The following is a 27,885-nucleotide window of genomic DNA, read 5'->3' on the forward strand; positions in this document are numbered from 1 at the left end:
TAGATGTTATGTAGCTGTGGTTGTCTTGTCTCTTGTTTTATTGTAATGTAACTTTTTAAGCCTCCTTCTTAGCCAGGAGTCCCTGGAAGAAGAGGTAGTCTAACTCAATGGAACTTTCTTGGTTAAATAAAGGTTAAATAAAAAAATAAAAAAAGTTACACCATTTAATCTGTTTCTGTACCTAAAACAGTAATGTAAAATCTGTACTGTTGTACGGCTCAGAGTGCTAGCGAGTAACATCTAATGACATGAAAAAAGTCGAAGCCTTCCACAATGGATGCCTCAGGAAAATCTGTAGAATCTTCTGGCCCGAGAAGATATCCAATGCACATCTATACAAGAAGACCAAGTGCAACAGCGTGGTGCTTGAGATCAAACGCCGCCGATTCCAATGGCTTGGGCATGTTCTCAGGATGGACCAAGACCATATACCCAAAACCGCGCTACGATGGACTCCACCTGGGAAAAGGAAGCAAGGCCGGCCGAAGAACACCTGGCGGCGTACGGTGACAGCTGAGCTGAAGTAGATGCATCTAACCTGGGGTGAGGCACAGCATGCTGCTCAAGACAGGTCCAGGTGGAGGCAGATCGTTGAAGCCTTATGTCCCATCAGGGACGAAGAGGATTAAGTAAGTAAGTACCTAATGAGGTGGCTAGACTGTGTTGTTACTGAAAAACACTAAAAACCTGACAAGAACCCTCCACAAACTTGATCCAAGCGTTGCAGATAGGGACGCACCGATACCACTTTTTTGAAAACCGATACAAGTATGAGTACATTAATGTGTGTACTTGCAGATACCGAGTACCAATACCGATACCTTTTACCACCTAAATACAATGAAAATAAATGCATGGCCATGTTTTTTTCCACCTGTGATATTTGTATTGTCCATTTCCATGTACATTTAAATGTTATTAAATGTATGAGGTGGCACTTTTTTCCCATGCTGCTTTCAAGTCCACAGAACGTGACAAGATTTTGCATTGTTTTGTGTAATAGCAGTATCGTTCCTGGTATCGGCAAGTGCTTGACGAGTACGAGTACGAGTATAATGAGCAGTATCGGCAGCCGATACCGATACCAGTACGTTTCTTTCTCTTTTTCTAAACTTTTACTTGTGTTTTGACACCGCTGCCAACAGTGCAACACAGCAGCACACAAGGACACACCACACACACAGGGATGGCAACAGAATTTGAGTACAATTTTCATCTACACGGCTTACACATCTCACTTTCCAATAGGATTGGATTGGAAAAAGCGAGAGGCACAGAGAAGTGGGGGTTTTGTATTTTTTGGATGACAGCATCCAATGACAATCAAGGGAGACAGAAAGAAGCCCAGCTCAAGACAACATAATGACATTGACATGGCACTGAAATGCATTTTACCATGCCAGTCAACACTGGTATGTCATCATACAACAATGCGTAAACACACATGCACGCACACCTGTATAATTCCTTTGTAGAGAAATGCCTTTCACTCGCTTGGCTTTGTGAAACGCTAACTAAACAATGAAAGCATTTTCCTTTTCTTCCTGTGACTAACCCTTGCTGCATGAATTACAAACATCGCCCGAAGGCTGCCAGAGAAAGGTGCCTCGGAAGAGCAGTTTTTTGTAATGCACACCGTCTAAATTGCGCCAACGAGACTTAGCGTGGAAGGAAGTGTGGCTTCAAGACCTCTTTTTCCTCCCTCCCTCCATCCATCCATTAGCTGCTCAAAATGAGCTCTTGTGCTTGCTTGTTTGTTTGTTTTTGTGTCCTCCCCTTTCATTTGCCTCTTACTTACTCCACCTTAATTTGGGAACAAATGCATTATCTTGCTGCTTTTGCCCACGGCCTACTGTATTTCCATTAGAGAAGCGCCGAGTAGAAAGATGGAAATTGGAGCCCGTTTATCAGGCTTCATGCAGGATGCAGCGAGCTGTAGAGAAGGCAGGCGAGCCCTCGCCTGAGAAGAACTGCAGCAGTAGTGGCCTCACACTGCCACCTTGTGGCAATGGGTGGAGCTGCAGTTTTTTCCACCTGCCAGTTGGAGAGTCCCATAGCAACTGGCAAGCACAACGGGAGCAGTATCATAATGTGGGTTTATGAAAGCCGCCGTGCTGGTATGTGCGTACAAAACACATCATCTGCCACTAGAGCTGGCCAAAATAATTGACTGATGTTGGGTCCTTGTTGTCATATCGACTCAGGAAATCCATATTGATGCCCAAATATGAGGATGCTTGCATCTTTAAAAGACACAATTTAAATATTAGCTAGACCTAAAAAGCAACTATAAATGATTAGGTTAGTATGGGGGATATTGGAGGGTATAGTAACATAGAACTATCTCCATAGTATGTAGTAGGTCAATGGTGTTTTTAGTAGCAGACTTCAGGTGGTGCAACCACAGTTAACGCCCATAAATGAATTAGTACCGGTAATTGGTAATTAATGTACAAGCAATGAATATGCTTCTTAGATATGCTTCTTAGATAATTCAATAAAAACAAAACAAAAATGTAATCCAAACAATAGTGGCATTAGCTGTGGTCGCTCCATGCTAACGTCTTTGACCTATATATATATACAAACACAACTTATCAGGACTTTTAAGAGGTACATGTTCAGGCATTTACAAACCCCAACTCCGATGAAGTTGGGACGTTTGGTAAACAATGAATAAAATCAAAATGCTATCATTTTCAAAACATTCAATCTATTCATTAGATGGAGAATAGTGAAAAGACAACATATTAAGTGTTAAAACCGAGAAAAAATATTGTTTTGGGGGACATATGTACTCATTTCTAATTTGATAAATCCAACACGTCTCAAAAGAGTTGGGACGGGGATCAGTGAAATTTAGTAAACATCCAAATAAGATAAAACAACAAAGAAGAACATTTCAAAATGAATTGTACTGACGGACAATATAGGTGTCCAGGTATAAGATCATCACAGAGAGGCTGAGTCACTCAGAATTAAAGATGAAAAGGGAATAATTACCATAGTTATTACATACATTTTTTTTATTCCCTTTGATTTACCACGATTGAGTGTATATAAGACATATTTTTGTTAATAAAATCATTGTATAGGTTCATGACATCATGAAATATATATTGGCTGTAGTCTCACTCTAATTCCTGGAGTGCTAGAGCTATTGAAAATTGACCATATTAAGAATGCTTAATGCATGAAAATGACACAGGGGTTTAACATTCTCCTAAGCACCTGAGCTCACTTGAAATAGACCCAGAAGACATGGGAAACTGTCCTTTGCTTACAGAAGTCAGCAGAAGTTGTAGAAGTCCATTCTTTTTGACAATAATAGAGCATTGCACATCCTGTGCTACAGTGAAAATGGACCATCCAACTTGTGTTAGTGCTAGCTTCAAAAGTCAGCCTCCATGATGGCATGCGGATGCAGTAGTGCATTGGTTAAGATGTTCTCACTCATCTGTAGAGTTAAATACAGTGCTGAATGGTATAAATGGGTTTTAAACAGCATGAAAAGCCACTCATGCATTATATTTTGAAGGGAGATCTTCGATTACTGCCACATAGTAAGGTCAAATTGCATTCTCTACTATGTTTTAACAGTTTGGCTCCATCATAAGGACCAGCATGTGATAAAATGGTGGGTTTTTGGTCAAGACCTGTCACACTGTAAGCACTACAGAAAGGAAAACATTGCAAAACATGACAAGGAATACACCCACCATTTAAGCTGGTGAAATCATGTCCAAGATAGGAATTAACACTGTTTTTTATATAAAATCATCTCATCGGTTAATGTATTTAACTGTTAAGTGTTGTCTTTTGTTTTGTTTTTAGTCTTCCTCGACATTTGCTGCCATTTATTGTCCCCGTCCCAACTCTTTTGAGACCTGTTGGATTTCTCAAATTAGAAATGAGTACATATGTCCCCCAAAACAATATTTTTTCTCGGTTTTAACACTTAATATGTTGTCTTTTCACTATTCTCCATCTAATGAATAGATTGAGTGTTTTGAAAAATGATATCATTTTGATTTTATTCACTGTTTACCAAACGTCCCAACTTCATCGGAGTTGGGGTTTGTAGGTGTGTGTGTGTGTGTGTGTGTGTGTGTGTGCGTGCGTGCGTGCGTGCGTGCGTGCGTGCGTGCGTGCGTGCGTGCGTGCGTGCGTGCGTGCGTGCATGTGTGTGCGCGTGCGTGCGTGCGTGCGTGCGTGCGTGTCGCACCTGTTGAAAGTTGCTGGCTTCATGCGTCTGTGTTCTCTGCCGCTCAGGAGGTGGCTGTTGGCGCTCTGGGGGAATGCCCCGCCCAATGTCCTGAAGACGCTGCTCAACTCGCACCGAAGCCTAGAGCAGAGACAGAGAGAGAGAGATAGAGAGAGAGAGAGAGAGAGAGAGAGAGAGAGAGAGAGAGAGAGAGAGAGAGAGAGAGAGAGAGAGAGAGAGAAAGAGACAGAGACAGAGAAAGAGAGTATTTGTTTATTTTGTAATGCAGACAGTACACAAGTTAAAAATGACTCCAGTAGCAAGGAGAGATGTCTGTACCAGTTTGTAGCATTACATACTATTCTCCATTCCGCCTGTCATCATGCAGATATCCCATAACCTAGGGGTGGGGAACCTTTTTCATTTGAAGGGTCACTTCAAATTCCTCCAAGGGCCGTACTATGAACACAAACCAGGATTTCCCCCTGCACTTCAGGCATATATTGAAGGCAGCCACATTTAAAACAGACCCCACCTTCTCTGGGTCCCCTGAATATAACCTAATTGTAGTGAAAATATAATTTCTAAGATTCCTGTATGAAATATTTCAAGTGAAGCTGCAAAACATTAAAATTATGTCGGGGGCCGGATAAAACGGCCCTTGAGACATGGGTCCCCCACCCCTGCCATAACCAATGAGAATGGCCAGAGTAAGGGGCCGAACAAACACATGGTTTTTATGTCTGTAGCTGAGTTTAAAGCCTATCTTAATGACACTTTTAAATCTGTCTGTGATTGCTTTTAATCTTGTAAATCTCCTTTTAATCTTGTTTTATGTTTATTATTTTATGGTTTTTATTGTGTAATTTTATCTCTTCTTCCATACTGATTTGTTCCGTTTTGTCTATGTCCTGTCTGTAAATGTAATTGTGATGTGTGCTGCCGCCTTGGCCAGGGCTCACTTGTAAAAGAGAATTTTATTCTCAATGTGATTTTATTTCCCTGGTTAAATAAAGGTAAAATAAAAATGGTGCGCCACCAGGTTCTAACAAGTCAAGGGTAGCGTGAGCAATACAACTGCACGTTGAAATGAGCAGAAATTCAGCCTTTGTAGATCCCCTGGTACTTCTGTACTCTGTTCTCACGCAAATTATTGAAATGAAAAAGTTTTTCCTTCAAGTGCTATCAAAAGACAATTTACATAAATTACATAGATGTAAAAAAAAAATGCTGATTTCTCTAGTACAGTTGCTTGTGAGTTCTTTCAGCAAGTGTAGTAGCACAATTTAACCACTGGAGGGCCACATTTTTTCATCACCACCATCAGAGTGCCACATGAACACGGACCTGACTGCAACTTACAGAGTTCGAGGTGCAGGTGGTTGCTCACTGACTGCTGATATTGTTTGGAAGGAATAGGAGTGTTCTCTATCGACCAACAGTAAAATTCAGCACAATTCAACAGTATAATTCACAACAGATTAATTCAGTAGTGGTTTAAACTAATCTTGTCATTATTACTATTTTTAAGGTATGATGTTTTATATAAGGGTCACACTGAGTGAGGAGGCGGGCCGCATGTGGCCATTGGGCCTCCAGTTGCCTGACTTAGGTTCATACAACCCAGAGTGTCAATGGCAATACCAGTATTGCAGATCAAATTTTTGATCAAAACATTTTTATCAGCTCCAACCCTCAAACAGATAGGCAGTTACTGCTACTCATTGAAATTAACTATGGTAAGTGCTCAACCAAAGGAAAACCCAACAGGATTGCTGCTCTTTGAAGCGGTGACTGCCACATAGTTTCACAAAAATGGACAAATATGTCATTTAAGTTATACTATTGACCTTACTTTTTTCTCGCAAGCTCAAAAGATGTTGTATTACACTTACTCTAAGAGCATTTTGGGAATAACTTTTATTGTGCTTATTAAAATATTTTTCAAAATGTTACTTTTCAACAGGGGTGTACTAATTATTGCTGTGCACTGTATCTAAACCTCTCTGGAGAGAAATGAGTGTCCTCCCACTCCTTAGTAGCGCTGGGGAATTCAACCTTGTTACAAAACTTACAGCGTCTTTCTGAGATGCTCGCAGTCGGCCATTGAGGTTCTCCAAACTCCTCCTGGTTTCCACCTCAGACCTACCAGAGAACAGTGAAACAGTACATTATCAACTAGCTAGGCACTGTTGCACCCAGGTATGACAGTACAGAGCTGTGCAATTGTGTTTTAATTTTGTTATTTTTTTCGTCCATTAAGCTCTCCAAAGTAGTTTTGTTGGCCTAGGTAAAACTAGCTAATAGTATTAACATAATATTGGTAACGACAATATTATTACTGTTGTTTGGGATTTTTTAATTATTACCTATTACTGATATAATAATTATTACTGTTGTTATTGTTGTAGAGCACAGCAGATGTATTTTGTTTACTGACCGGTTCCTTCTGTGTATTTCCCTGTTGACGTCGTCTGAGAGTCGCAGCTGGTCACTGCGCAGGTCTCGGAGGGAACGGTGAAGGGCATGAACCTGCAAAGACATGACATGCAAGATACTTTGGTATCACTTTACTTGCCGCAGACATCATACGCATGACATAACAATGTCATAACAGTGTCATACTGCAGTCATTCATGTGTAATAAACATTTTGTCAATGTCATAAACATTTTATGACTTCATCATTAAGGGATCATTAAGTTACGGCAAAGACAGCCGTAACAGTGTCAACTTTTCATGACCATTAGAGGTGCTCCGATTGCTCGGCAGCCGATCATGATCGGCAGATAATGGCCAAAAATAGCCTGATCGGTGATCGGAAAAACATGCCGATCAAAAAACCGATCCAGAGATATTAAATTCCTCACGCAACCATTTTGCCTTTACACCTGGCGCTGCCTGCATGTAGCCTAGGTGCTGGCTCTGCACAGCTGCTGCACCAAAATAAGGCATCTTTACTTATCTTTAACTTTTTGGAATTCCCTCCTTCATTTTCACCATTTATAATCATATCTGCATCAACAATGATCTGATTTTCCGATCCATGCGCCGTTTACATGACGCTTGTAATTTGCGAATGACGTGTCAGTCTCACCATGTTCGCTATTTTGAGTTACAGCCTGTCAGCATGCAACAACTAAACGTTTCCAAAACAATCAGGGCCGCTGACAGGTTTGGCTGGGCCCGGGACAAAATTTTCTCAATGGGCCCCCCCTCCCAACACCAAAAAAGCCCCCCACCCCCTCATCCCTGACGGTCCCTACAGAAAATAGTCAAACGCCCAACCACAACCACGTAATTCCCTTGTACAGCTCCAAAACACACCACGTCGGGATGACAAGCCCATTTATAACGGATAAACAAAAACTTATTTACAACCTTACGGATATGGACTGAGTGGAGTTATGGTTTTCAAAATGCTATCACAATAAAATCCACGCTATTGTAGGCCTATTACTTAAGCTCATGAATAGCACATTTTTCATCACATCGACCATTTTCACTTGACCAAGGGGAATCATGTCAAGGACGCGTGTAGCCCATGTCCGCTGAACTTCAAGAGAGGGGAACAAGGCGGAGCACATTCATCTTGCGAGGGTCAAGTTCACCGCAATCAGAACCGAAAGTTACAGGTTACCCCAAAACGACACCGTTATAACCCATTCGTTACATTCAATTCTAGGCAATCTAAATGTCAATTTCACACGTTGACATGCCACTGGCTTATTTTAAACCAAATAAGTTTAAACCAGAGTCGAGTTACACTGGCTGTAAGTCAGCTGACCGGGGATGATTCTCATATCAATTCAGCCTGATTGTCGTGCGCGTGCCTGCCTGAAACTTTTGATTCGGACACATAATTGCAGAGTAATGCGCATATTCATAGATTCAATTACATAGGCGCATGAAAGACATTGTTATTAAGCCGTTGTGGTAATCAAATTATTCGATACCCCCTGTCTCTCTGATACTGAATCCCGTGTGACTTGCTCACGGCCTGTGCCAATGTTAGGCTACTTGACGACGGGGCTGGAAAAAGTTTGCCGTGTCTTACCTGGATCTGCTGCACAGCTGCTTTTACTGGTGCCTGCTACATCATTCCAGTCTTTCCTGAAATATTTAGCCAGAGAACCCCTCAGCCTTTTGGCTTCTTCCTCTCTTTTTCGTTTTCCTTCTTTTTCTGCGCTCCTGACTTGTGCATGTTTACTAACTGGCTCGCGCACACTGACCACTTATCGAATGCTGTCGTCTTTTTTTCTAGAAAGACCAATCCATTTTGGAATAGGGGTGATAGGGGGTTATTGGCCGTTTTTTCAAGGGCAATGAAGACAAACATCTATAAGTAATTGTTTGAATGCAAATAAAGCACTTTTCTACCCTAAAACACAACACATTTTGAAGTGAACGTATCATAATTGAGTCCAACGTCATGGGGGCCCAGTTATGGGCCCCCCTCTATTCCAGAATTCCCAGGGCCCGGGACAAAAAGCCCTTTAGTCCCCCCCTGTCGGCGGGGCTGAAAACAATCATCAACGGTATTGTTTTTAAAGTTGTAGCCTAATGGACAGCCAGGTCATTAGTTTGTAGTCGCTGCAACACCAAACAGAGGGAGAGTGGACGGTGTGAAACTCAATGAGTCTGTGCAGGGAATTCTACAATCTATGACAGTGTTACAAAGCTTTCCTCGCAGACACGCTGTGTTGTGCGTGTTGCCTGTTCTTTCAAGGGAAGTTTTTTTCTTGTTTTGTGTAGGCCTATGTAGAATCTCAAGTTTTTCAGTCACAATGTAATTTGCGATAGACTACTTCTCGCCAGTTAGCCATTTTGCGTTATAACCTGTGTAGTTGCCTCGGTCAGCACGCGACAAGTTCACGTTGTCCGCACAAGCATGCCAACGTTATTGTTTTCAAAGTTGTAATTGACAGTCAGTCGATTAGTTTGATAGTCGCTGAAACGCCAAACGGCGACAGGTGAGGAAAGAGGGAGAGAGCTCAGACTCAGAACGGTCGCGGAGCACTGCAGCTGTGGACAGTGAGTGACAGAGAGGGGAGGGGCTCTCCTCACGAGGCTGCTCATTTAAAGCGACAGGGTTTTTTCTCGTAGAGAAACTGAGAGACTGAGATCCAGGTGTCTGAGCTTCAATTCAATCTTAAATAGTTTAGTAATTATATGCAATGACTTATAAATTGATGTAATGTTTCAGTTTCAATTCAATCTTAAATAGTTTAGTAATTATATGCAATAACTTATAAATTGATTAATAGGCCTACTGTAGACTTACTTGTAGGCTATATTACCAACACTAGTCTGAAAGAGCTGAAAGATAATAATAATAATAATAATAATAATAATAATAATAATAATAATAATAATAATAATAATAATAATAGCCTAATAATAATAATAATAATAATAATAATAATAATAGCCTAATAATAGGCCTACATTGTGAAAGCGACATGTGCAAATTAAGATTGATTGGTTTATGGGCAGAAATGGTATTCAATAAGGATAATTAATAGGCTATTAAAAAAATAGGAAATAATTTCTGTGATCGGCAATGATCGGTGATCGGCAGATAAAGATTTTTTGTGATCGGTATCGGTGATCGGGCCCAAAAAATGGTGATCGGAGCACCTCTAATGACCATATAACATTTATGACACTGACACCATGTTTATGACTCCCTCATGACTTTGTCGTGACAATGTTTTGACTCAATTATGACACTGTTTGTTACATCATCCGTATGATGCCGGCGTCAAGTTAAGTGTTACCGATACTCCACCACAGCCCATCTGCAGAGAGACTCCTGCCAATTCCTGTCCAAAAGTTATTGCTTCGTTGCAAGGTGCCTACTGATGTTGCATAACATTTGAGAGGATTTGTAAAGTATGTTGGGGTGTTTTTTTTATTTTTATTACAAAAACAAACCATGCCCCTATGAAAATGGCCAGAATCGCGGAAAAGACAAACAAACAAACAAACAAACAAAACAAAAACAGCGCAGCATCGTTGGGAACTGACATGTCAAGGGCATGGGCAATACAAAAGTATGCTGAACTTATCAGGAATTCTCAGATCGTAGTGATATAACTTTAATCACGGTCAACAATGTGCAGCATTTGACTAAATGCATACTACCAGGGCTGCACGATTATGCGAAAAATCATAATCACGATTATTTAGATCGAAATTGAAATTATTAAATAATTAATTAATTATTGAATAATTAATGATTATTCAGCAGAGCCGATGACCCCCCCCCCCCCCCCCACCCACCCCACAACTTCCAAGGTACATAATAATAGCTTAATATGGTGCTTAAATTTTCATTGAAGTTATGTAAATAGTCTGTGAAGACTGGGGATATGAGCAATGAGCACCTGTCTTGAGTGGCTATAGCCTGTGAAATGCACCAGGCACCACTTGTAGCCTACATGGTATACCACTTATTATAATCCCGGTAATTGGGTGGCTTCAGGATCTGCAAGCTCTACAATAGTGCAAGTTCCGCACTTGTCGCGGAAGAGGAGCACTCAGACATATTAGGCTAAAATGCACTCGGGCATATTAGCCTAAAATGCACACGCGGTTCATCAGTGCTCCTCAATGTCTTCAAAGAGAGAATTTGCCGTTCTTCTGAATAAATATCTGTATACGAGTATGCACACGAGGGGCCAAAATCCGATTTTGATTAAAATTAGATTAATTGTGCAGCAGGTGGATTTTGAAATGTGAAATTCATAGTTCTGTGTTTTAGTGGGAACATACATCATCAGTCTCTCCAGGATCTCTGAAGCGCACAGTGGCAGATCGGGACCGCCTCCTGTTGCCACCATAGTCCTTAAGTGGAGACGTGGGGCAGTGGTGAAGACCATCTAAACAACAACCACAACAACAACGAGCCATCAGTGCATTGCACAACCACATTTCACAGTGAATAATAAATGTCCGCAATACTGTCAATGCTCCCAGTTATTTAATGGCACGATCAAGTGCAACTTCATTTACTTTAAATGATTTTGTTTTGTCCAGCAGCTGCGCCACTGATGTGCATGCATTCTCTGATTCCTTGACATTTGTGAATTTTCATCATGATGAAAAATTAATTTCCCTGGATGTGAATAAAATATGAAATGCAATATAATCAAATTGTTTAATTTGCTGTAATACATAAATGATATCCAAGGGGTCTACCTGAGGTACTGTCATCTTCTAAGTCACTAGTGTGCAAAGTGGAGAAAGACGCACTGTGACTACCAGAAGCTCTGCGGAGGTGCTGAGTTTGCTGCAGTTGCTTGATGGAGTCCTCCAAGGTGTCTCTTAGCTACAAAAGAAACACACACACACACACACACACACACACACACACACACACACACACACACACACACACACACACACACACACACACACACACACACACACACACATATTGTATCAAGGCCCAAGATGAAGAGACTACAAACATAAACATGAGGGTAGCAGTTAACTGATAACACCTACTGTTGCCATGACTTCAGCTTGGTCGTCTGTGTGCTCTCTGTACTGTCCCAACATCTGATCCACTCTCTGCAGGTTGACACTTGTGTCCTGCAATTTCAGAGAAATACTTTTTAGCCTGCACTGCTGGAAGCCACGCCGTTAGTCAGTCACAAAGTGTTCTGAGAACAAGTAGCCTACAGATTTCATACCTGCAATGTATTAGCCAGTGTGTCAAGTTTCTCGGAAAAAGTGCCATCATTGCCACATTTGTCCCGACTGCGCCCTCGGCTCGGTTCTCTACCCCGTGAGTGATACCTCCTTGGTCGGTCGAAAGTGTCAGATCCACTGTCGGACTCCATGTCCCAAAAGGGGAAGACATCTGGGTGACAACAGTGTTGTGACTGTGTGTGATGGGACGGGGAACAGTGGCTCTGTCCAACAACCTCCCTGGTCGAAAAACGTGGGACACAATTTAATTTGTTATTAGAACTATAACAATGACAGCAGCTGAACAAGAAATCGTCGTATAACATGTTTCCAATAGGTAAGTGGTAGGATTATGTGACATTCCGCGTTGGAAAGCTTCACCATGTCCTGTTGTAAATAGGAGCAAGTTGCAGTTACAAAAAACATTGCATACTAGAAACCATATGGGCAAACACGAATAGATATCAACTAAAGGTGATCGAATGCTCTGATGATAAGCCAAAGAAATCACCATGCAACTGTACACTAGCTGATTAGCAATTGCATTATTAGCAAGCTAGCAATCCGTTATTTAGCAATCAAAGTTTGTTTCAACTCCATTCGTAGTCAATGCCTTCCTTATGAACGCCAACTCTGAAACAAAACGGTGCATAAAGGATTTCCAATAAGTAATCCTACCTCTCCTTGGGAATAACGTTAGCAAAAAGGAAACATTTTTTCCCAAGCTTTTGCACCTGCAGAGTTGAGATCCTACTCTATTCCCTGCTATGGCAACTTAAACTGACCGCCTTGAAACAGGAAGAAAACAAACGTTGGAGGCGGCGCAAAGGGAAAGGGAGTTGTAGTTTTATGTTAAAAAAAAACAAAAAACAAAAAAACGGTAATAATAAAGATGCAGTGAACTACATCATTATATATAGGCTATTTGTTGTTATTGTAGTTGTTGTTTGTTTGTTCGTTTTTGTTATTAGGACTATTTTTTATTTTGCTCTTCTTGAAGACATGTTGGTTTAAAATGAAAAAAAAAAACTGTAGAACTGCTGTAGAACACCATCCTTCAGGAAAATAAAACCACGCACACAGAGAGATAGCCTAGAGCAAACTAAGGCCCGGGGCCGGATGCAGCCCGCCAAGACCCTTTGACCGGCTCTCCACCTCTCTGCACCTCACCATTTTAGCTGGCCCAAAGAAGCAATCCTCACAGAAATAAATTATGATAAAATATATATATATTTTTTCCTACAGTTTCATTTTCACTAACCAAGTGTGAATCACCAGAAGTTTCTTGATAGTTTCTCTCTGTGTAATATAATAGGCCTATCTCACTGTAATATAAACAGGCCTAGCATTTCTATTGTATCACTCATAAACTGTCAATCACCATATTTTTCTAACCTTTCTTTTCAATTTGTACGTGGTTATTAGAAATTAAAACGAATAACTGTGGTATTTCAAATTGAAAAACATGTGAAGTACTCACTTCTTTTGCAAATCACTTGTAATGCTGAACTATTTTGTGCTAGAAATTATGGCTATAACAGGCAGTGGCCTAGTATAAAGCCCACACGATTGATCCCGGCCCCTGATCACAGTCAGGAACGATAATGTGGCCCCCAGAGAAAAAAAGTTTGGGGACCCCTGGCCTAGAGAGATATAGGCTACTTAAAGAATCTCTGACGCGCACACAAAGAAAACACATTTTTAGGACATTATTACATTACATTACACATCGCAGTTGGCAGACGCTTTATAACCAAAGCGACTTTCAAAAGAGGACATCATAGCCAACATCACTCACAAATACAGAGTGCGCAGGACATGATAGGCCTAATGTTACATGAAAGCAAAGATTCATCACCCATTCAAGCTTTTATAGCCTGTTCTTTCCTTTTGCACAAACCTAGTCTATTTCAGGCTACCTTTTTTCCTGCATGTGATGCACTTTGCAGGGCATAGGGCCTAATAATAATAGGCCTAATAACAATAATAATAATAATAATAATAGCCTAATAATATTAACAATTATTATTATGAGTAGTAGTATTATTATTATTAGGCCTATTATTATTATCATTATTATTATTATTATTTTGTTATTATGTTGTTGTTGTTGTTGTTGCTGCTGCTGCTGCTGCTGTTGCTTTTGCTTTAAACCCTGAAAAAAATCATTTCATTACAACAGAGACGTTCAAGATCTTAAAAGACTGGCGAGCGTCATATTCGACGCAGTGCACCTCAACACGCAAAAGGATCCAGATTTCAACAAGTTCTTGACATGGAATCCACAGCCAAGGGGCGCACATGTGTAGCCTAGATGCAGTCAGACAGCAGGAAAACTTTCAGCAGCAGCAGCAGCAGAAGAGCGGAGGTTCTTTTTTCAGTTATCCCACGGATGCAACCCGCTTGCCTCATTTCTTTATGTGTGAAATAGCCTACACGACAGAGCATATGTTTCGGCGAAAGTGCAGCCTTACTTTTTAGTATCCTAGAGGCCACAGTTTCTGCTGTGACTTGCCACTGACGGGCAGAGATGTACAAGTTCGCACCACTGCTGGTTATCCTCCTTGCATCACCAACTTCGTCGTATGATGAAAACTCAACATGTCCAGAACTTTGCGTCTGCATGGACTTCACGGCTGATTGCGTATATTTAGAGTTCATCCCGGACTTCCCTCCAGAAACGGAGACAGTGTGAGTAGGCTATGTGCCTGTGTTGTTTGTTGGTGTTTAATCCTGTGATCTTGCTTGCATCTTGGTGTTTGCAGTTTACAGCCTAGTACAGATACTTAAAATCATAAAAAGGTTAAGGTTATAAAGTTAAAGTTTATGTGTTACCTATTTTTTTCATTCTTAACTATGACATTACACTTGACTAGGCTATGATGATGCTCATCAACAAACAACAACAAAAACAACCATATAGCCTATAGGCCTAATAACAATAGAACAGTCATTTTAGAGGGAAATAACGATACCTTGCCTGGTTACTTACCACCAGACCTAATCACAAGTGTCTTTCAGATCGGAACGATTGTGTAGTTTATGGGAGTTCCCAGGCTAGTCTATAGGCCTACCCTATCTTTTTATTCATTTAACTTTTGCTTTCTTCTGTCGTCTTTGCCTTTTTAAAGTAGCCTAAATAATAAATGGCATGATACAATCAAGGGATTAGTACTGATCCTTGGGCAGGGGTTCCCAAACATTTCCAACTTGGCGCCCACTTGAAATTTTCTCAAATGTTCGGGGCACACCTCTGGCCAAATAAACAATAGGTTACAACACGAATAAACAGCCAACAGTGACACGGCAACAAATATTAGTAGGATTTTAAGTAAACTATTTCAGGGCCCACTTGGAATACCTCTGTGGCCCCCGGCCCACAATTTGGTAATCACTGTGTCCTAGGGGTTTCTGTCAGAGCTTAAACAGCAGCAGAATTTCGGGTCCCTGAAACCTTTCAATCTCTATGAATACACATCGAAAGTGAAGTGCCTCTTATTGGACAAAGGGACCAAGGGAACTCAGGGTTCAAGATGTATAAAGCAGTGCTATAAAAACATCCTTTAAAAAAAAAAACTCTCTCTCTCTCTCTCTCTCTCTCTCTCTCTCTCTCTCTCTCTCTCTCTCTCTCTCTCATAAACTGACTCAAACTTTAACTAAGGCCTCAATGTGGTTAAAAACCTCCTGTCTCACACTAAATACCAACAAAACTGTTACAATGTATTTTTACAATAGATTTAAACTAAATGTTGTTCTATATACTATCAACTATATGTTGATGGAACAAAGCTAAATAATGTTGATGAGTTTAAATATTTAGGTGTGACCTTAGATTCTACTCTTAGTTTTAAGAAACACATTAAAAAGCTGGGTAATACTGTACAGTATAGCATATCAAATTTTAGACATATCCGTAACTTTCTGAGTATTGATGCTGCTGTGACTTATGTCAATGCTATGATTATGTCCCACCTGCATTATTGTTTATCAAGCTGGTCCCAGGCCAACAAGACTGTCTTAAAACCTATTGATTCACTATACAAGCAGGCCCTGAAGGTCCTAGATAGAAGATCTTTTCAGTACCACCATTGTCCCATACTGAGCAAGTATAATATGCTCAGCCTTGAAAACATCATACAATTTTCTGATCTGCGGCTAATCCATAAAATCATTCACAATGCAGCACCCCCACCTCTAAGAACATTTGTTCAGCCCTACTCTGAATTGATGAGCAGATTATCAAGATCCACCATTAGGGGTGATTGTAGTCTCCCAATCCGATGAATTGCTTTAGCTCAGTCAGCCTTCTCTTTCAGGGCAACCAAAACATGGAATAGTCTACCCAGTAACCTAAAAAGTATTACTGATTATCAGGCCTTCTCAAGGGGTGTGAAAAAATGGATATTAACCAACCAGTCTTGTCAACATTAATCATGTGGTTTTTTTTTTAAATATGACTCACACTGTATGCCATTTTAGTGTGTGTGTGTGTGTGTGTGTGTGTGTGTGTGTGTGTGTGTGTGTGTGTGTGTGTGTGGTGTGTGTGTGTGTGTGTGTGTGTGTGTGTGTGTGTGTGTGTGTGTGTGGGGGGGGGGGGTGGTTTATGACCCATGGCCTATGGATGTGCTTACTTGTTTATATCTTGTTTATGTTACTGTATTTTAATATTTGTTTTACCTGTCCAGGTTACTGCAGATGGAAATTAGCTATATAGCTATTATCTGGCACAAGCCATCTTTTTACTTCTGTAATCAATGTGTATTGTGCATGGTCCCTGTTGAACTAAACTAAATAAACTAAACTAAACTATTGTATAACTTGAATGGATGGCGCTCTAGAATTTTTTTCTTTATTCAATTTCCCCCACCTGTACCATCACTTCAGTTGCTGGTCTGCCACCAAACTGTATAAAGGCACTGGAGAATTTGCTTGAATACACTACATGCTGAGGTTAGAGAAGCAGATCATCAAGTAGTCAAGTAGTTATCTTTGAGACACAACTTCACTGCCAGGCTGCAGAGCAGGAGTGTCAAACTCAAATTGACTGAGGTTCAAAATCAAAATCTAGAACAAAGTTGCAAGCCAATATATACTGTATATATATATATATATATATATTAGTGTACAGACGTTGTGTATGCATGTACTCAATACTCAGTTAAATTTTACAGATATTCTTACCCATTATATGGTTGTTCAAATGTGCCTGCACATATAGTAGGCCATTGCATATCAGAGTGAGCTTTTTCATTGGCCTGGGCCCACTCATATTGATGAATGAAGGAAGCGAAGGACAGCACTCTTTAGATTTTTCTCTGTTTATTGAATAGGCCTACGCAGAGAAAATCTGAAGAGTGCTGTCCTTCACTTCCTTCATTAATCGCTCAGAGCGACCAAGGACAAAAGTTCTTATTATTATTGCTCTAGCCTCTTTGTGTAGATGGAACTGCAGACGGTCCATCAGCTCTTAAAAAAAGACTCAACTAGGCCTATACATTATAACAACATACAAAAGACTCAACTGTACATCATAACAACATTGCTATGACATTACGGAGAGCCTCAAGTAACAGATTAACCCGTTAAGGCACAGCATTATACATTTGCTGTAACCAAAATGGCAATGATCAAGTCATAGAGCATTGTGACACTGGAGGTGCGGCGTGCATTAAGGGGCTACGAATTGATCATTACAATTTTGGTGGGACAAGGACATTATCCAAGCATAAAGAAACACAAAATCCAAGTCATACAAAAACACCACAATCCCATGTCTGGAGAGGCAACAGCCAGTAGTTGCTATAAGTTAAGCCTCTCCTGAGCAACTGGATCTTGCTGCTTTTATAGGGCTTGATTGAAGGGTCAGGTTCTGCCAATCAAGCCACTCCCAGTCACCTAGTTGGAGTTAATTTGAGGGAAATGGCTCGTTCAAAATGTCGAGAATCCCAAGAAAGCCGACCTAAAACTCGGGGGAAGTGGGCGTGAACATTTGGTAACGCAATGTCACCAGAACTCGGTTGTCTCGTCAGCAGTGTCGTCAGCTGCCTCGAGAGCTCCGGAGTCCTTGAAGGCACTAAAAGCATTTGGAACAATCACACACATTATTTTGTCCAACCCCTGTACATTACCTGGAGGATCCATAGGGTTAATGTGGAAGGTTGTTTAGTGCAGTAATAGCAGATCGAACAAAGACTGAAGTGTGCTAGTTTGCCATCTGAGTGTCCTGTACCTGCGGCCAGATGCAATGTTGTTATGATGTAGTTGAGTATTTTCAGCACATAGTGAATAGGCCCGCTGGCGGCCCCGTCTGCAGTAAGAGGCTACTGCAGTGATAGCAGATCGAACAAAGCTTTCACTGAAGCGTGCGCCTTGCCATCTGAGTGTCCTGTACCTGCGGCCAGATGGGAGCAGTGTGAAATGTGGATGAAGAGGGTGAGCGTGATTTTGGATTGTGTTTGTTAGGGCTTTGCAATATATCGAATTTATATTGCGATACCAATATTGCTGTCAAGCGATATCTAATTTAATAATATGGAGTTGAAACAATTTTTGTCATTTGTCTATACTGCCAAACGATAGGCTCGCTACACTATGCGCAATACACTGTATTTTAAGCCAACGCAGAGCTGACTTGCTTACCAACACTTATGCAGAGCACCACTGTGTGTCTCTCTATGGCTCTCCACTCACGCTGCTGAAGGGAGGGAAGATTTTGAATCGTTTGGCATGATTTTTTTCTCTCAAAAAAATTGTGTTGTATTAGAGCTGGGCGGTATACCGTTAAAAAAACGTGATCTCGGTTTCACCTACACAAGGTTCTCTTTTTGATGAGAGATGGTTTTTTGTTGTTGTTCTTGTTGTTCATACTAGGCTATGTGCGTGAACTTCATACTTCGTGTCACAATTCATTTCACTCTGCTATTTAAGTCCACTGTTGCTTTTCCACTTGGAAATGTCAACACAATTTAAGATGTTGATTGAAGCAATAGGCTACAATTGGTTAATCGCGCTAAAGAAGCTGATGAGATTGAAGCATAGCCTAATGAAGGACCCACATGGCATGGATGAATCATGATGAACATTTCAATTAACTTAGCTTACATTTGATCTCACAAAGTTAAATAAAAGGCTATTCTAATAGGCTACAACAGTTCTCAGATTCTTAACTGTATTTAATTACCATCCCAACTGTGTGTGCAGGACTGCTGTTAAGGCTGCTTATGAGTTTTGCCATTGAGGCTAATTTAGCCTAGCTTGCAAAATGCAATGGGCAGACAAGATACATTGCTACATTGCTGTTTGAAATGATTTGGGAGCAAAATAGGAGCGAAATACATCGCCATATGACACAAACTACCTGACAAAATACATTCTACGTTAGATTTGGCCTTTAATTCAAAGAAAATATTCACACAATGTCAAGTAAATCCGTTTGTTTTCGTGTCTCTTCAGTCTGGGCTACGATTCTCGAAACCATCGTTGCTAACTAAGGTAGCAACTAACGACCTAGGTGCGACAAAACTGTTTCTGGAACACTTCGTTCGGACTTACAAAGTCCCAATGTTTACAAGTAATGTAGTTAGTCGTTCGTCCGATGCTGGAGCGAACGACTCAGGTGTTGCTGCAAAACGAAGTAGGGGCTGTTCGTTAGTACTACTGTCGGAATTGGAACGAATAGCATGGTTAGCTAGTTCACCTTTGTTTTGGGAAGCACGTCACTCTTGCTCGTGGGTTTGGGGCGGGTTCAGGCCGAGTTCAAGCAACATCGATCGATTACTGCCACCAAGTGCACAAGCCCCTGACCCATACTACACAAAATGTCTACTCATGTTACGAATATGGCGGAAAAAAAATCACACCAACAGTGTTCAAATATAGAAACAAGGCCGACAGGTGGACAACAGATGCGTCCCTCTATGCCAGTTCCAACTATGCCATTTTCCCCCACAAACGCCCCCCTGGCCTCCTCCTAGCCTGTCAACGCCCCCCGAGGATGTACTTTTTGTTTATTGGTCATCATGGACACTCCAAATATTGTGGCAGGCAGCAAGGCAGCAAAATGGCGAGACATAGCTTTATTTTTTGCAGTTTAGGGTATAATAAGCTTATCATCGTTCTTGGTTTTGGAAAAGAACCATAGGCTATGATTTGAAATTTCACATAGTCTAGATGAAGTAGGGTACGTTACAAATTACCAGACATTTATTAGGCCTAACAACCTTTAGTGTCACGCCATTTCAGCATTATGTGCATGTGGGAAAGAATCTAAACATCGACAAATAATAAATAAATAAAACCGTTTGGGTGAATCATGCGCTTATGGGTTGACCCTTTAGGTGAATTATGGACTTTTTTTCAATACCAGCTTCACCGTCAAGGCACAAAGCAGTGAACTTCCGTGCCAGAGTTTATCAAATGCACACGACTTTACGAAAGACGCGTTCTCTCCTGTACTCTCTCTGAGCGCAACGAAAAGCACCATTGCCCTTCCAAATGGCAGTTGGTTTGATTTTTTAAACTCACTGCAGCATTATTATTAAAAACACGCATTTTGTGCATTAATAACGTGAAACTCAATTACCCAGAATGCTGCACGTGAGCTCTCTACCCGGGTGATTCTGGAAAACAAACATGGCGGCAACTCGCTTTACTACCTTAATAATGTGTTAATCCGACGCTAGATTTCTTAACTGATGAAAATCGAAGGCAGAAATCAACATTGTAGTGTCTAAATATGAGGTCGATTGGTCTATTTGTGGCGTACATCACGATCGGCTGAGTTGTTGGCCTCACGTTTGTCAGTTAGCCTGTGGCTAGGCTACTTTTCGCCAACGTTAGCATCCGGTTTAGTATAGAAAGGCTATGCTTGCACGCATTCGCTCCGTAGTCTGCCGCCTTGTGGCCACAGGAAGGAACAATTGAATGAAAGCGTTTCAGACGGACAACAATTGAATGAAAGCGTTTCAGACGGACGGAAATTCAATGAAAGCGTTTCAGACGGACGGACGGACGGACGGACAGACCCTGTTATAGAGATGCTGGACGCATCTAAACATATATATTGTCCAAATATAGTAGGAAATTCCATGTTCCACAATCGTGCTTCACGGCCACCGATCAATTAGGCCTAAAGCGGCTCCAATAAAATGACCTTGTTTGATTAGCCTACCATCGGGATTTGAAACCACACCAAAAGCAGCATCTCGTCTGAATGCAGAATATTTAACCACTCACCTATCTCCACACATGTAGGAAAAATCAGTATATTTTGATTAAACCCCAATAGGATAAGCATAGGATACATGGAAATAGGCTACATGTAAAAAAATGGCTTTATTCAAAAAGGCCACCAATGTGCGGTGATCCTTCTCGTTTTCCTTGCATTGTAGGCTATGCCTTAGTCTACAAGAACTCCAAACTACATCGTAGGCTACAACAAGTTCAAAAATGGACATTATGCAACTGCATTACCTGTTGGAACAGTGCGTAATGGAAAGGCACTCTGAAAGGCAAGCGTGATGACAAGAACTGGACACTTCTTCCCGTTAGTTCTTATTTCATAGTGTTCATAATATTCTTCTTTTCATTTCACTTCTACTATTGTAATACAAGCCTGTCACAAGCAGCCGGCCAATAGGCTACTGTTAAAACAAATGTTGTTCCGGCAGTGAGCGCACAGTCCAAATAGCGCCATGGCCCATGGCGCACGAAGTGTCCGTCAGTAGTACAGTCAGGAGGATCAGAAAACAACACAGCTCGTCCTTCTTTCTCTCTGTGTGTAAATTGGGCCATCGTTTTGTGTCTTTGTAAAATGCAGGTGAAAAGCAGTCAGTCCGGCAGCCAAAAGCCAAATATCAGCCGAACCTAGTTTCGTCTGATAAAGTTTTTTTCTTTGCAGTTTGTGGTTGCCTAAGGTGTACCTATTAAGATTCCAGACGATGCCCGGTGATATCCCTTGAGCATTTTCAGATATTGAGCCTTTTATGCTTGATGTGCTGCAGCCATAGATTACAACAGTGTTTGGCTCCCAATTCATGTTATGCTGACCAAATACCCTATACCATACTTATTTTGTGTTTGTTTACATGGTAGGATGTGTATAAGAACAGGTGGTGAGGTATGGACATCAGTGGGGGTGGGGTCATGCATGTTTGGGGGCGGGGCATTCACCCAAAAAGCCTGATTTTCCAAGTCGGAGACACAAAGGCCAACATTTCGCCAAACGTGGCTTTATATCTCATAGTGGGTTGTTTGGTTTTGCTGTTTGTAGTTGTCCAACACTTACCCATCAGGATAAGAGTGGGTGATGTGCCAATTTCAGATATTAACCCTTTCATGTTGATTTCGCTGCAGCCATAGCCCACAAGCTTTTGACAGCTTCATAACTGCACTATGATTAACCATAGAGCATTCTGGGTGGTAGGCCTGCCACATCAAAGTGGAGAAAGTGTCCTCGTACCAAATAAATGTCAGACAATTACATAACTAGCTGTTTGTCAAGCAGAAATATGTAACATTTAGGCGAATATTGGTGGTGTCAGCTCAGACATACCCAGAAAGGATTACTAATTCAACACAGAATTTCACTATTTCATACATTGCTATTTACTCTTCCTGTGCTGTTGTAACACAAAATAAAAATTGTAAGTAATAATTACATAATTTTTGGCTGATTATTTGTTTGCCTACAAAGTACATAATTTCAGTGGTGGTCGTATTAACATGGAAAGAGATAAAATTAAAAATGTAAATCCAAAAAATGACATTGTAATTGACCTTTTACCAGCCCATGCCATATCAGGGTGTGACACTGCGGCATCCTATTTTGGTATTGGTAAAGGCTCTGTTATCAAGACCCTAAAAGCTGGATATCACTTAACATCAATTGGTAATGTGCTGGCACCATTCCAACAACTTTCCAGTGAGGCCACTAACTTTGTGTTGGCGTGTTATGGCATTCCAGACAGTATCAGCATGTCACATACAAGGTTGGTGGTATGGGGAAAAAAGAATGGGAAAGGTCATTTATCTTCACCTAACCTGGCTGCTCTTCCTCCAACAACAGAGGCATTTCTTGAGAATGTGAGAAGGGCTCATTAGGACATTGGTTCACACTCCACCTGAACTATCTCCTGAAGCATTTGGATGGAAGAAAGACCCATGCAACAAAGCACTGATACCAATAAGTGTTCCAGAAAATCTCAAAGTGGCACCAGACTACATTTTACAGATGATCAGATGTGGTTGCAAGAGTAAAAGCCCCTGCAATTCTAAGAAATGTAGCTGTGCTGTAAACAGTGTGCCTTGCACCATTTTCTGTGCATGTTTTCGGCTGGGATGCTGCCGAACCAATGTTGTGTGAGCTTTACTGTGTGTGTGTGTGTGTGTGTGTGTGTGTGTGTGTGTGTGTGTGTGTGTGTGTGTGTGTGTGTGTGTGTGTGTGTGTGCACGCGTGTGCGTGTGCGTGTAGTGTATATAATATAGGCTATAGGTGTTTTAGGTGTTAAGGACTCTGTATGTTGTATAGGTGTAGACAGGTCTTTCTGTGCGAATTTAAATGCATGTACATGTCTTATTTGATAGCTTTATGGATTTTTAAGTGATCATTTAATACCAGTCAGGATACACTGGATTGACTTAATTTTTTGACTCAACAGTAGGCCTATATATAATGTATAGCTGTTTTCCTATGTTTAGACCTCTCTCTCTCTCTCTCTCTCTCTCTCACTGTCTCTGAGCGTGCGGTACTGTATGTTGCAGTGTATATAGGTCTTTCTGTGTAAATTTAAATGCATGTACAGATCTTATTTGATGGCTTTATGGATTTAAGTGATCATTCAATACCAGTCTGGATACACTGGATGTATGTCATTTCTTTACTCATCTTTTGGAACAGCCAACGACTGCTCACCAGTTACCCCCCCACACTCTGTTGTTCTTTTTTTTGGGGGGGGGGGGGTTCTTTTATGTTGGCTATTTGTGGTAGGCTACCTACCGGCGATGTTGTCATGTATGTTGTCATGATGTGATGTTATGCAGGATCTCATAATGCACAATTCGTTCCATACTTTACAGTCTTATTCTAAGCAATGTTGTGAATGTTTTTACTGAGGCATTTGTTGATTTGTCATTCATGACCTGATTTATATAACCAAATGCATAAAAATAGGCCGAAATCGCATTTTTTAAGGTTATTAGCAGTATTTTCTCTGTACCTGGATAACAAAAGGAGATAACCACAATTAACCACAGTAAATAATCTTGTATGTACGATATTAACAAAATAAAAAAGCTGGCATTTTCAGGTGGTCAGATTCATTGCATCAAAATATATGCAAATTAGTGCATATTTAATTAGATAATAGCCTAATTAGCATATTTAAACATAAAATATAGAAAACTTGTAATACATTTTTTTCTCCAATTCATACGAGTAATCATCTGATAAAGTTTCATATTGATATCTGCAAGTTAAAAAAAATACCCTATTCACCTACAGTGTCTCGCCTTATTTGTGGGATTGCTGTTATGAAAGGGTTAATTATTACCCCATATTGGGTTTGTTTCAATTAGGGGGGGGGTGTAAATACCAAATACCACAATAGCCCTGATTTTCTGATGCTACCACATGTTTGAAACACCGCTGTGTAATTTTTTTGAAAAAATCTTCCAAAAACCCCCCCCTACCCCAGAAATTACTTTTCCCACCCAAAAACATGCGTTTTTCGCCTATTTTGTCAGTTTATCCACAGTTATCCAAGAACTACACATGAGTATGTTCATGATTTCCCATTTAATAGTCTAAAATGTATGATGCTATATCACAGTAGAACTTTGAGCTATATAAGTACAATGTCAAGGTCATAATAGAGGTCAAAGGTTACAAAATATCAATTTTTAAGGGGAAAATATGTGATTTTCAACTGCTGTTCCAGTACAATGCACTAATTATTTCCCATATTAGCAATTTTATGGTCTTACATGTGGCATAGCATATCAAAGTTGTAATTTGAAATATGCAAGTGCAATGTCAAGGTCATAATAAAGGTCAAAAGTTACAAAATATCGATTTTTAAGGAAAAAATTGTCATTGGGTTGCTGACCCAGTGCAACACACAGATTATGTTCATAATGGTCCATTTAATGATCTTAGGTCTTTGAACTATGCAAGTACAATGGGTCAAGGTCATAATACAGGTCAAAGGTTACAAAATATTGATGGGGGGTGCGATTTTCAAACAAATGTCAAAATGAATAAACCTGTAATATTCACACACTTTTGATCTAGCTCTTGACTTTTCTAATCATAAATATTGCTAATGTGTCACAATAATGTGGTGTAAAGAACAAAAGGGACCTAAGAGACAAAGGTCAAGCAAGTTGGATGACCCAAGTGAAAACGATAAATCAGTTAACTTTATGTGCATCGCACCAATTTCAAATCAGATCTACATGTTGCTACAATGCTTAGAAAAGCGTAATGTGTAATGTGTAATGTGTGTTTATTATTCAGGGCCAATACCCTCTTCCATCATAACTGAAGTTTCACATGTGAAGAACAATTAACAACAACAGCATCAATGTTACCAATGGTGAATGTGCCTTTCTTGATGTTTTTTGGTTCATGCAAATTGCTCTTTGTCTCTTTGTAAGCATAGGCTTCACTTGTGGATACCAGGCCCTCAAACAGACTTCACGAAGGCTATTTCTGACCAGTTGAGCAGAAACATACACATCAGTACCCTGCAAACCTCATTTTTCAGGGCTCTGGCAGTGCTTTTCCTGTGCCACCTGTCCCAAGGAAGGAGATGGTGATCCCACTTCCAAGTTTTAAAACCGTTCTAGTCTCCTATACGTCCCCTGGTGTAACGGCATGTCTCTTGACATCTCGTCCATGCTCTGGACACTCTGCTTCTTCACAGCACACATTGATATGGTATCTTGGATGAATAACAGCTGAGCAAATTTAGTGGATGATAGACACCAACCCATGGTAACTCCAGGGGTGGGACATTGAAAACATGCATGTGACCAAAAAACAGCCAGAAAGGATGGAAAAAGAGAGATAGGCTGTGCCACCACCTACAGGATAACTGTTTTGGGGCTTGTTTATATTACCTTTACCATTTCTACCCACTGTTAAATTTGCACAACAGTAGTCAAATGGACTCACAGTGTTGCTTCCTAACTGGACAGGCTGATATCACAAAAGTGATCCACACTGATCATTGTGACATAAAAGAAACTCGCAGAGCCTACGTTTCAACCTTATTGTCCTCAAATTTGTAATGACCAAGTCTTAATCTCTTATCTAAGGCTCTCATGTCAATGTTGTTATGATGTAGTTGAGTCATTCCAGCAAAGTCTGATTGGGTCTGAACTGATCATGGAATGTAGGTGGGCGCATCTGTACAAAGAGGCTATATTCCATGATCAGTTCACATGATTTTTAAGCAATTTTGATCACTTTAACCCTCAATATAACCTAGAAATAAGATATTGCATTGTGTAAAATATTGGCATACCACATAAGTAGCCATTTAAGTGCCCTTAGTTAACTTTCTACACTGAAACATAAAAAATAGGCATTTTAAACAATTTTCGTGACCTTTGACCTTAAGTAGGACTGACACTACACATTTTGCTGCTCACTTACAGTATGGCATGGTTCATGAAATACCAGTCAATAGCCCAGCATGACCATATTTCTGTTCTGCACTCCATAAAAGATGGCGAACCATGGAAAAATGGTAGAAAATAGGCATTTAAGACCATATTGATGACCTTGAATATGACCTTGACATTTGACTTTTTTTTGCTAAAAATACACCTCCAGCATGGCATGCCACATGAAATGCCATTAGATGATCCAGCATGGATATATTTTTACTCTGTACCTCATAAAACATTGGGAACTATGCACAATTAGCACAAAAACAGGCGTTTTGGGGGTTAAAAAGTAATTTCTGGGGTAGGGGGGGGTTTTCGGGCTTTAGCATTAGAAAATCTGGGCTAAAGTTGAATCTGAACATTTTCATCAAATAACACCCCTCCCTATATTCAATAAGGGCAGTGTTAAGGCAGTCCAATGTGAATGTGTTTCAGGTAATATAAGCAATTTGGTACATTTTGTAACATTATTCACAGTAATATTAGGTGTCTTTAGTTTTTTGTCATAATTTGCATTTATGGGACAATAAAGGCTCAAAATCTGGAAATGCTCAAGGGATATCACCGGGCATCCTCTGAAATCTTGAAGACTTGCCTAAAATCTATCAGATAAAGCAAAAAAAAAAAAACATTATCAAAGAAATCTGGGTTCAACCCCACGGCTCCCGGACTAAGTCAGTTAGGCTACTTGGTGACTGCGTGCGTGGCCGCGAGGCAAAGACTCTCGGATGCCACAGCTCCACACGCGCGTACAGCACGCATAGATCGGCCACTTTACGCACATAGAGAGGGCGGATAAACAGTTTCGCAGAGGAATAGGCACCTGCGCTTAATGTATCTTAATGAGGGAGTCGAAATCTTGTCACAGACACTGAAAACGCAGCCGCGATTAATTCGCGCTTACCTTTCACCATTGCTCTTCAGTCATTGATGGCGATAGTGATGTGTAGGCCGACATTTGGTTACGCGTACTGCATTTAATGGGGTGGATTTTGGAGATATTATTGTGTTGACAGGTATCCTCCGACTTTGAATGTGTCACGTTTAGAGACTTTGGCGGCCCCTTCCATGGCCCTACCCCAATACATCATCCTTCCATTCCCGACTCCGCGTCTTTACGCACAACGGCAATACCTTGCGCGTAAAGACGTGCAGGCAGGGAAACGACATAAACATCCTGATATGTTCTATTAATTCTCGTGTGGAATTTCAGTTATCATTCCAAGCAGCATTAAACTGTCTACTCTGCGTGGCCATGACCTGTTGAAAGTGTTGCGTTGCCTATGAGCGTGAGAATGACTTCGCTTGCCGTTC

The 27,885-nt window shown here is 40.7% G+C and overlaps 2 protein-coding genes across 8 annotated transcripts in view; one reads left to right on the plus strand and one right to left on the minus strand.

Moving 5' to 3' along the window:
- LOC134469179 (centrosomal protein of 128 kDa-like) overlaps window positions 1-12,666 on the minus strand; it is a 74,130-nt gene extending 61,464 nt beyond the window's left edge. For all 7 annotated transcript variants that reach the window (XM_063223299.1, XM_063223298.1, XM_063223296.1 and 4 more), the window contains exons 1-8: window positions 12,580-12,666; window positions 11,904-12,141; window positions 11,716-11,802; window positions 11,407-11,536; window positions 10,981-11,087; window positions 6,645-6,736; window positions 6,280-6,349; window positions 4,226-4,345 (exon numbers count right to left, since the gene is read on the minus strand). In XM_063223299.1, the coding sequence (XP_063079369.1) occupies window positions 4,226-4,345; window positions 6,280-6,349; window positions 6,645-6,736; window positions 10,981-11,087; window positions 11,407-11,536; window positions 11,716-11,802; window positions 11,904-12,053 (756 nt within the window). In that variant the 5' untranslated portion in view covers window positions 12,054-12,141; window positions 12,580-12,666. The remainder of the gene's footprint in view (window positions 1-4,225; window positions 4,346-6,279; window positions 6,350-6,644; window positions 6,737-10,980; window positions 11,088-11,406; window positions 11,537-11,715; window positions 11,803-11,903; window positions 12,142-12,579) is intronic.
- A 1,579-nt stretch (window positions 12,667-14,245) lies between these two features.
- The window catches only part of tshr (thyroid stimulating hormone receptor), a 47,432-nt gene continuing 33,792 nt past the window's right edge, over window positions 14,246-27,885 (plus strand). The window contains exon 1 of the mRNA XM_063222122.1: window positions 14,246-14,592. Coding sequence (XP_063078192.1) covers window positions 14,432-14,592 — 161 coding nt within the window. The 5' untranslated portion in view covers window positions 14,246-14,431. The remainder of the gene's footprint in view (window positions 14,593-27,885) is intronic.

The sequence above is a fragment of the Engraulis encrasicolus genome, chromosome 18 (genome assembly GCF_034702125.1).
Source record: "Engraulis encrasicolus isolate BLACKSEA-1 chromosome 18, IST_EnEncr_1.0, whole genome shotgun sequence".
In the NCBI taxonomy this organism is placed as follows: Eukaryota; Metazoa; Chordata; class Actinopteri; order Clupeiformes; family Engraulidae; genus Engraulis; species Engraulis encrasicolus.